Raw genomic sequence first — 10890 nt, forward strand, 5'->3', positions numbered from 1 at the left:
CAAGACTGATTGCCTGTTTTAAAAATGCACATCATTCCGCAAGACTGATTGCCTGTTTTAAAAATGCACATCATGATTTTTTTGGAATATATGAGGGTAAAGCTGTATAGCAAATGTTAGCAACTCACAAGTAAAGAACCATTTGCCTCCCAGATGTAAGATTCTTCCATATCCTTGAATCAAGCTTGAATGACAACAGTTAAGGATGAGGAGAATTGTAGTCTGATATCTGAAGGGCCATGAGCTGTCCATCCTTGCTATGATTCCCTCATTGTAATAAATACTAACAATAAGTATATTTTGTTGGGTTTTCTCTGTTGCATCTCATACAGGTCAGGAAAGAAGGAGTCCTGATGAAGCAGCTGAAGAAATTATCGATGCAGTGGCTGATTTTGCAGGAAAAGACTTGCCTGGATACTTGAAACTTGTTAAAGTTGTTGTCTTTCAGCCATATATGCAAAAATCCTTTTCTGCCATTTTGGAAAATAAAAAAGGACAGGCATTGCCCACTTCTGAATCTATGTTTTCTAAGTTTAAAGGCAAGTTTAAAGTGTGGGGTTCATTTACTGTGAATGCTTTTCCATTATTTCCTGTTAAGGGTGCCCTTACAGAATTTCCCTTTTGCTTGTAGGGTTTCTGACTGGTAAGAAGTCACCTGCTAGAAAGAAAAGTTTGACAGTGTTGGAGAAGAAGATTGAGATGTCAACATTTGAGTTATGTGGCGAAAACAGGAAAAAAGTGGAAGAGGCTGAAGCCTGGCTAAGGAAATTGGTTTTCAAGGAACAGACAGAAAATTGTATTGTTGATGACTTGATAGATATGTTTGCTGATGCTGAAATCAAGAGACTGAATGATCTCCAGAAAAGATTGCATATTGTCATTCATCTGAACAGGACGGAGTCTCCTCCTTTTATTTTGTTATCTGGTATCCCCCGGGATGTCCTCACTGCTTTCACAGAAATTCAGAACCTCTTAAAAACACTTAAAGCTGACCAGGAAAAGAAATCCAAGGCAGAACTTGCTCAAGTTTTGGTTGAGTGGCAGTATTGTGCAAACGGAAATGTCTTTGTAGCTTTTGATACATTTAGTAACCTTGATTTAGAAGATGCTAAAATCAGCAAAAAGAAACAAATTCAGGTCCAGATTCAGGGTCAGAACTACACAGCTGACCTGAACAAAATGTGTGTTGTAGATAGCCAAGGAAAAAGCATGAAAATTAAACGTATTGGAAAGGATGAAGGTAAGGAACATCTTAAATAATTGGGGTTGGATTAGTGGCTAGATTACTGTTTTGATCATCTCTCAAAAATATTTTCCTCGGGATTTAAAAAGTGTGCAAATGGGGTAGGGCAATAGTACAAAACAGGTGAATGTGTGTGTATCACTAGAAACTTTTTAAAAAAATAATAAATCAAAGTGAACAGACCACTTGCAGTCAATTCCATACTACATCTGCAAGACTTGATCATGTGTAGAGCAGGTTTTCTATCTATTCATTTCCTAGCAAGTATTTTAGGCTTGTTTCCACTTTTTGGTAGAAATTGACAGTACAGGAATCTTTTCCCCAAAGTGAAGGAAGCAATGAATAAGTTGATACAATGCATGTGACTTCCATTGGGTCAAGAAACATATTTCTTGGCTCATATCATGCTTCCTTCTCCATCTGAATTTGAGGGTTTTTAACTTTTTTCTTAAAAAAAATAAGAATAAATAGCAATGAGGCTTCTGTACCATTTCACAGGGATTTACAGGCCTCTCTAAATGGTTTAAAGAATCAGCATATTGCCCACAACTATCTGGGTCCTCATTTTACCCACCTCGGAAGGATGGAAGGCTGAGTCAGTCTTGAGCCTGTGTGAGATTCGAACTGCCAAATTGCTGGCAGCCAGCAATCAGCAGAAATAGCTTGCAATACTGCATTGTAGCCACTGTGCCACCACAGCTCAGGAAGATGATTTGTCTTCCAGACTCTAATCATCTTTATTCCTGAGAAAGTATTTGGATTTTATTGTAAGCACTTTAGCTATATTTGTAGTATTTAAAAATAAAGACAGGAAGCAGTGGCTGAGAGCATCGCTGAATAGATGGTTGTTGAGTATCTTTTAAAATTGAATATGTCCACTAAGATAGCCAGTTTCTGGGGAAAAATTGGTATTGTTTGCAAAAGTGTCTTAATTGATCAGTAATTTTTAAGAGACCAAAAACAATTTCTTACTCTAGAAATTGCTCTTGAAACATGATGCCCAAGAAGTACTCTAAAAACATTTGCAATTTGTAAGTTGCTCTATTAAGCAGAACAGAAACTTGCATGTTTATTAATAAGTAGAAAGAAAGGAAAAGTGGTCAGTTATTGGAGGAAAAGAGTCAAAAGAAATGTGGTTTATGAGTGAACAAAATGAAAATATAGAAATAGTTGTTTGGAAATAACACTTAAGACTCATTCTACTTAGTTTGTGATTGCTGACGGGACATTTATGATGAAAGAAAGTTATCTTATGCAGAGATGCCAAGCTACAGTGAAGATTTTAACAATAAATGTAATGTTTAGCACAAGGGGAGATAATTGCGAATTCCATTGATTTCACATTTATTCACAGTTCTGTTTTCTGGTGGGTTATGTACAAACAAACATAACAACAAAATGTTTATTTTGCAGGGAAACTATTAGAATGCCTTCCTGAACATTGGGAAGATATGAAAGGAAGCCATGCCAAATTGGTTCCACTACAGCCTACAGCAGGAGAATATAAGGACGTTGAAAAAATATTCTGGATTGGCTGCCCTACATTCAGAATTGAACAGGTGACATTTGATCTGAGCTTAAGGAAGCAAATAAACCCAACACACTTTCCTTCTCCTATTTTCCCCATAGCAACAATCCTGTGAGATGGGTTTTGGCTGAGAGAGAGTGACTGGCCCAACGTTAGCCAGCTGAAAAGGGCCACTTTTGCATTTTCCACAACTTTATATCCTGTAGAACACCAGTGGGTTTCTGTTTTGAGTTATTCAGTGATGTTGAGTATCAGTGACTGGCTGCAACATTGGCTCAAGAGTTGGTAATACCTTCAAATGGGAAAAGAATTAAGTAGAATAATGTGTAATATCCTGAAAGTGAGAATATTCAGATAAGGTAGCAATGATGTCACTGCCTTTCCATAATCCAAAATAAGGCATTATAGAAATTGCATTTACAGCTACTCCTCAATTTATGACAACAATTGAGCCCAAAATTTATGTTGCTAAGCAAAACATTTGTTAAGTGAGCTTCGCCCCATGTTATGACCTTTCCTGCCACAGTTGCTAAATGAATCACTGCAATTGTTAAATTAGTAAATGGTTATTAAGTTAATCTGGTTTCCCCATTCACTTTGCTTATAAGATTGCAAAGGTTAATCATATGACCCCAGGACACTGGAACCGTCATAAATATGAATCAGTTGCCAAGCATCTGAATTTTGATCTTGTGATGATGGGGATGCTGAAATGTTCATGTGAAAAATGGTCATAAATCGCTTTTTTTACTGCAGTCGTAACTTTGAATGTTCACTAAATGAATTGTTGTAAATTGAGGACTATCTGTATTTTGCCTGCAGTGAACTGCCAAGGATATTAGATATACAGCTTGTGCATATTTGAATAATGATTTGTATAGTTATATTGTTTTTGTATAAGCTTTTTAAAATTTTAACAGAGTACAGCTAATCCCTGGGTTATGAGTCTTCATTTAGCGCTTGTTCAAAGCGACGAGATAAGCGCCCCCTAGTTTTTAAGAGCAAGTCCCAAAATTACAAATTACCACAGCAGTTGTTTGCCCTTAGAAACGACTGCAGAGGTCTGCAACATTTACCTTATCCCCCCCCCCCGCTCCCCACAATTGCTTCCCCCTCCCATTATACGGTGCTGGACTCACTTACCTTACAAGATCTGATTCCCTTCAGCCGCGGTTTCTTTGCTTTTGAGGGAGAGGAGAGTTGATGGAATCTCCTGGGTGCTGTAATATCGCATGAGTTCAGGCACCCATCCTCTTTTGCAAAGATCATAGACCCCCAGCAAATTTCATTCTTGGCGCAAAAGGTATTTGTGGTGCCTGTCTCCTGTTCCCCCCGTCCCCCCAACTCCTTTCACCACCACCAGACATCTTTCACCCAGATGGAGCCTTGATGGAGACTGGAAGCTTCATCTACGTGCAAATGGGCCCCTTGAAAATGGAAAGATTCACTCTGTTTTGAAATGCCCCAAAGGCATGAGGCCTTTGGAAACCGAGGGAAAATTTGCTCCATTTTAAAATACCCCATAGATGCCTATGAGGGCTTTGAAAATGGAGGGTTCAGCTTGGTTTTGAAATGCTCCATAGGCTTCTAAGAGGACTTTGAAAACATAGGGATTTGCTCCATTTTGAAATCCCGCATAGGCACTTATGAGGTATTTGAAAATGGAGGGATTTGTTCCATTTTGAAATTCCCCATAGGCACTTATGAGGTATTTGAAAACAGCAGGATTTGCTCGGTTTTGAAATGCCCCATAGATGCCTATGAGGCCATTGAAAATGGAGGGATTTACTCAGTTTTGAAAGCCATTGGCACCTATGAGACCTTTGAAAATGGGTTCGCTTGATTTTGAAATGCCCCATAGCCACCTATGAGGCCTTTGAAAATGGAGGGATTCGCTCGGTTTTGAAATGTCCCATAAGCATCTATGAATCAGTGGTGGGATTCAGTTTTTTTTTACTACCGGTTCTGTGGGCGGGGCTTGGTAAGTGTGTGTGGGTGGTCATGTGACTGGGTGGGTGTGACCAACTTGATGTCACTCATGTCGAGGGGCACTTCTCCTAGCTTGGCCTCTCATAATCATGGGGATGCTGCAATGGTCGTAAGTTTGAAAAACAGTCATAAGTCATTTTTTTCAGTGCCATTGTAACTTTGAATGGTCACTAAATGAACTGTTGTAAGCCAAGGACTACCTGTACAAAAATATAAAAAGCTTTGCTTGCAAAAAGCTGCCCTAAATACCAATCATTAGATTAGAAATACCTGCAAGCCGGAGTTACAAATCAGGCAGGATGCCAGAGCACCTTGAGGAATTAAAATAATTAAAATGCAATGATAACTATCAACAGCCAGTACTTGCTCATAAAATAACATCCTTTAGCATAGAGCTCATTTCAGCTCTGCAGAAAGAGCACACCCAGGAGAAGCAATCCTTAGACAGAGCTGCACCACTTAAAGATACCAGCTGGTCTCACTCACCTCAAGATATCCTAAGGCTGTGATGGGGAACCATATTTGGTGGCACGCCAGCCGTCAGCTCCACTGATTTTTTTGCCCTTCTGGAGGACCAGGGGAGGCCGTTTTCGCCCTCCTCAGGCTTCAGGAAAGCCTCTGGAGGATGGGGAGGGCGAAAAATGGCCCCAACGAGCCAACCAGAAGTTCGTTCTCAAACTTCCTGAAGCCTGGGGAGGGTAAAAACAGCCTCTCCCAGCCTCCTGGAGGCCCTATGGAAGCCGGAAATGGATCATTTTTTGCCCCAGGCTCCGGAGGCTTTCCTGAAGCCTGGGGAGGGAGAAAAATGGCCCTAATGGGCCAACTGGAAGTTTGGAAATGATCCATTTCCGGCTTTCAGAGGGCCTCCGGGTGGCTGAGGGAGGCCGTTTTCACAGGTGGATGGGGAGATTGAGTGGGTATGCACGCGATAGCATGCAAACATGCAATTTTTTAGGAAAAAAGTTCGCCATCACTGTCCTAAGGAAATCATCTAGATTTAGGGAAAAATCGCATGCACCCCAGAAAGGCAGTAAAAAAAAATCAGTGTCAAGCTTGCATCCTGCCTCTTGGAAGTACACTCCAAAGGAGCAGTGCCAAGAACCACAAGCAGTGAAGGAAGACCTCCCTCCCCAGATAGAAAAAGAAACCATGAGGCAGGAAAAAATTCAAAAACATTACAAATAATTAAATCACAAGTTTAAATCCTTTTAAAACTAAAACACAAGATCATCTCCTGAGCTCACACCCCAGGTAAGCTCAAGCGTAAACACTTGAGATAAGATTAACTACAAAGAAAGCAATTAATGCTAGAATGAAGCAAAGGAGCAAACATAGTAACTGTTGCCTGTTAAACCAATTACCAGAACGAATAGACACAGGAACTAGCCAGATTTCTGAAGCTGCTTTTCAGGAACAGAGATTAACATTTTTCCTTCCAAACAAAGCTGAATAGGGAAAATTATCCCATCAATAAACACAGTATTAAACTTCAACAAAGCCAGTTTTAGACCAAAACTCAAAAAGGATATGTAAAGTTATGTTTGAAACTAGCCAAGAAGCCTTGCTGAATGTCACTTATCTTGGTTCCTTGTCATTAAAAGCTTCTTTCCAGCAGCTTTACTTCATTATTCAATTATTTCCTCAAAGTGGGTTGCTCCCGGGTTGGCCGAACCAGTAGTGGAATTCAGGCCTGGGTTGCAGATCACTGGGTTGCAGTGATCTAGGCCTGAACTGGTTTCCTCGCCGCCGCTGGGCCGTCACCATTTTAGTTTTTAGTGACTGCGCATGCGCAGTTCACTGTAAATTGTTCTGCGCGTGCGTGAAGAACAATTTATATTGAACAGCACACATAGCACATGTCTGGCAAGCAGGCGGGTTGTGAACCAATAGTAAAACTGGCAGAAGCCCACCCCTGATCCCGGCTGGAAGAACTCCAATTGGGGAGCATTTCCTCCCAGACGCCGCCCTGAGTCCCTTCGTGGAGAGGGAGCGGCTAACAAGTCTAATAAATAAAAGTGTAAAAAGTTTAAAACAACCCTTCCCCTTTAAGAAAGTCAAGCCCCAGCAAAGTACCAGCAAAGGGGGGGAAACAACCATCCGGAGTCAGTAAGTCTACGTGTACTGCCAAGAACGTAATAAGAATTAATGGAGACACAGTTTCTGTAAGCAGGGCAATAAAGATTAGGCTAGAAACAACCCCAGAATGTTTCTTTCCTGCCTTCCATACAGGATTAACCTTGTAAAGAGGGAAAAAACAAAAGGAGATTTCTTCTAACAACCGGTTTTCCAAACTGCTTAGAAAATTAACTACCGGTTCTAGCGAATAGGCTACAACCGGATGAATCCCATCTCTGTTATGAGGCCTTTGAAGACAGAGGGATTTGCACGCAGATGAAGCTTTCATTGTCCGTCAGGTCTCCATCTGGGCGAAAAGTGTCCCAATGGAGGAGGAAAGAAGTTGAGGGGAGCGGGGAGGAGCAGGAGACAGGTGCTGGAAACACTTTTTGTGCCGAGGTGCTTCCATCGACTCTTCTCTCCCTCAAAGCGGAAAAAATAGTAGCAAAGGAGAGAGAGATCTTTGCAAGGTAAGTGAGTCTGGCACATTAGGGAGTAGGAAGCATGAGGTATCTTAGTAGGTTGTGGAGACCTTTGGGGCCTGTTCCATCACTAGTTCAACCCCCCCAATGGCCTTCCCCACTCTGAGATACCTCATGTGGACTTAATGAACCGTGCATTTGCCCACACATTAAATTAGCGAATGCGTGGGTGAAAGAATGGAGTGATTTTGTTCAAGGTACGAAATTCACTCCCACGAATCCTCAAGATATGAATAGAATGGGCATGCTCCATTACATTTGTAAATCGGGGACTACCTGTACAGTAGTGATACGGGCAGTTAATTTAATAAATAAATAATAAAAATAAACATGTTCTGACACTTCTTGAATAAAGGCAATGCAGAGGACCACAGGATCTTTTTGGCAAGTAGTAACACGTTAGAGACTCTCCCTGCCAAGTCTCCATCGCGACCTTTCTTCTCAGATGGTTTATTTCTAATTTCAGCATAGTCACAAAAGGAAGAATGACAAAACTCACGAGAGATGAATGTAGATATTCTATGGTGGGGAATGATACTGGTAAACGAATAATAACGTTTTACATTTGCAATCTTTGTAGATTGAAAGGGTACAGAATCCTTACCTCTGGCAAGCCTATCAAGTCAAGAAAAAGGAAATAGACACACAAAATGGCCATGAAAACAATGAGAAGGTCCTTTTCCATGGGACTCCCCATTCCACACTGGTGCAAATTTATCAGACTGGCTTTAACCGCAGTTATGCTGGAAAGAATGGTAAGGTCCTTCCAAGCAGATGTAAGGGAATATGACAGCAATAGCAATAGAACTTAGACTTATATACCGCTTCATAGTGCTTTACAGCATTCTCTAAGCAGTTTACAGTGTCAGCATATTGCCCACAACAATCTGGATCCTCATTTTACCCACCTTGGAAGGATGGAAGGCTGAGTCAATTTTGAGCCTGGTGAGATTTGAACAGCCAAATTGCAGTCAGCCAGCTGTCAGCAGACGTAGCCTGCAGTACTGCACTCTAACCACTGCACCACTCTAGAGCACTATGTTTCAAAGGTGTATAAAGATTTTTAAAAAGCAGCCTAACAGCGTCCCCTCCCCTTCCAGTGATAGCTTGCAAGGTTTAGTGAAGAATCTGGGTTGTTGTTGTTTTTGTTTAAAAAATCCTATTGAAAAAAAACTTGCTGAAAGGAATACATTGTCAAGAAAAATAGAGATTAAGTCCTAAGAGAAGAGCTTTATACTGTTACATCCTTCTTTAAAAGGCAACAAAAACTTATAAAATAGCATTTAGAATCAAAGTGGCTGATACAATGATAAAATAAAGACTTCATGAAAGTATTAAAACTGTCATAAGAGAAAAACACTACAAACATCTGCAAAATCTTAGGCACACTGGGTTGGTTTAACTAACCCCTTTCTGGGAGCTGTGCAAACTCAACACACAGAGAGAGGGATATGACCAGCTGCATTTCCACACCAGCCAATGTGGTCAGAAGAGTTCCTACACAGAGTTTTATTTCCCCTCAAGGCAATCTTGTATCCATCAGGTTGACAGCTCAGGGGAAAAATAATATTATTTTTCTGTTCTCTGGTTCAGTAGGATTGTGGCTCCTGAATGCTCAGCATCTCATTTTGCTTAGTGGATGGATTGAGGGAACAAAAGGTGCCAACATCTTTTTTCAGTTCAGTTGAGTTGAGGAGAATGTAAAAACTAGGCTGTTTTTGTTTTTCACAAAAGTGGTAGTTGTAACAACTCAGTTTTATAACTCCTTGCTTACAATGTTCTGTTCGCTCTTCCTAAAATGAGGTTTCAGCTTCCTTTCCATCAGTTTGCTGTGACTGAATGAACAACACAATCAGTGGCTTTTTAAAAGAAATGCAATTGGCTAGATAACCTTATGATTCATCACTCAAAGCTGAAATACCAAACTTTCCACTGGTGTTTTTTTGCCCCAATATCTGTTTAATGTTTTAAATCCTTTTTTTCTTGGTTTCAGCTGCAATGATTGGTAATGGGACCTACTTTGCTGTCAAGTCAAACTATTCTGCACAGGACAGGTACTCCATTCCAGACCAAAATGGCAGAAAATATATGTACGTTGCGCGTGTTCTGACTGGAGATTATTGCATTGGCAGATCAGGACAGATTACACCGCCATCCAAAAATAATGGTGGATTTGACTTATATGACAGTGTAACTGACAACATGAAACAACCATCCATGTTTGTTATCTTTCACGATGCTCAGGCTTACCCAGAATATCTAATTACTTTTAGAAGATAAGTTAACAGGCAAAAGAAGATGTATTTCCCTTTCCTCTCACACTAAAAGCAAGTAATTTGAATGAACCTTTTAAAAATACTTGTCACTTGAATCTCAATTCATTATTTAGTTCCTCTCTAGAGCAGCAAAGACAAAAGTAAGAATAAAATCCAGTTGTTTTCAGACATTGCCATTAAGAGCCACATCTACCTGAGGAACTTCACAAGTCAGAAAGTAGTAGCCAAAAAGAGCCAGAAAAGTCAGTTTCCCAACTCCAGAGCTACCACTTCTCATTGGCTTTCCTCACGATTTAGAAATATAACAAAGTGATGTCAGCTATCTTATCCTGCCAGATGATGCCACATCTTTATTAACTAGGATGATCTTCCCTTACATACTGAAGTGCCTGCATTTATAATCTTTCTAAGAATTACCTCTTGTCATTTAGTCTAATAAACTTTTTCTGGAAAAAATGTGTTTGGTCTTCACAGGTTATTCTTGGGCTATGTAAATGATAGCTTTAGGAGAGATTTGGGGTTTAAACAGGAGTTCAGTTTGGATAGTCTTTCAGATGTTTCAGTTCCTTAATTGGCAGTGCTGATGAGAACTGGAATTCATTGGAGGACCATCAGTGGGTTTGGGAAAGCTTGTAACCCTATAGAAAACCTGAATTTTTTTCCTGTGCGCTGCTTGGAGAGTCCAAGCATGGGTTAAATTCTGTCTGACTGCCCTGGACTGAATTGAAAGATCTTTAGCCATGCCTCCTCTTCTGGCTCCTCAGATTTTTCAATTCAGTTCTAGACCAGTGGACACATTTTCAGTAGTTCCAGCTTATTAACAGAAATTTAACCTTAACTTGGATTTTCCAACCAGAGAATTTCTATATAAGGAAGCAACCCTTTCATTCCTCAGAACCGTCCACTAGCACCGGTCAGTACCATCGTCCATACAATCAGGGACAGAACTGGTCACAGGACCGTCAGCCTTTTCAGGACAGGGCCAGACAACAACCCGTCTCCAAGCGGCCCTTTCGTGGCAGATCAGGCTCTGAGCCTTTCCGTCACTATAAGTGACAGCCAGTTGACAGTCCCATCGGAGGGTGCCTGCAACTATTTCAGGCCTGATGGGAGCAATCAACGTCAGACCAGTGGGTTCTTCAGACAATCCGTCTGGGTCTGACCCTAGACTTCATTTCCCCTCCCCATCGCCACTTCATCCGCTGCTCCACTCCTTCCTCCCCAGCCAAGAGGTCCCTAATGGAGCAAGAGATCCAG

At 40.9% G+C, this 10890-nt stretch overlaps 1 protein-coding gene across 2 annotated transcripts in view; it reads left to right on the forward strand.

Moving 5' to 3' along the window:
* Positions 1-10056, forward strand: part of LOC309382470 (protein mono-ADP-ribosyltransferase PARP14-like) — a 32467-nt gene extending 22411 nt beyond the window's left edge. For both annotated transcript variants that reach the window (XM_081934014.1, XM_081934015.1), the window contains 5 exons: positions 333-539; positions 632-1240; positions 2657-2802; positions 7938-8112; positions 9351-10056. In XM_081934014.1, coding sequence (XP_081790140.1) covers positions 333-539; positions 632-1240; positions 2657-2802; positions 7938-8112; positions 9351-9637 — 1424 coding nt within the window. In that variant the 3' untranslated portion in view covers positions 9638-10056. The remainder of the gene's footprint in view (positions 1-332; positions 540-631; positions 1241-2656; positions 2803-7937; positions 8113-9350) is intronic.
* Positions 10057-10890: the final 834 nt, after the last annotated feature.

Source organism: Natrix helvetica (genome assembly GCF_964273705.1).
Source record: "Natrix helvetica genome assembly, chromosome: 1".
NCBI classification, from domain to species: Eukaryota; Metazoa; Chordata; class Lepidosauria; order Squamata; family Natricidae; genus Natrix; species Natrix helvetica.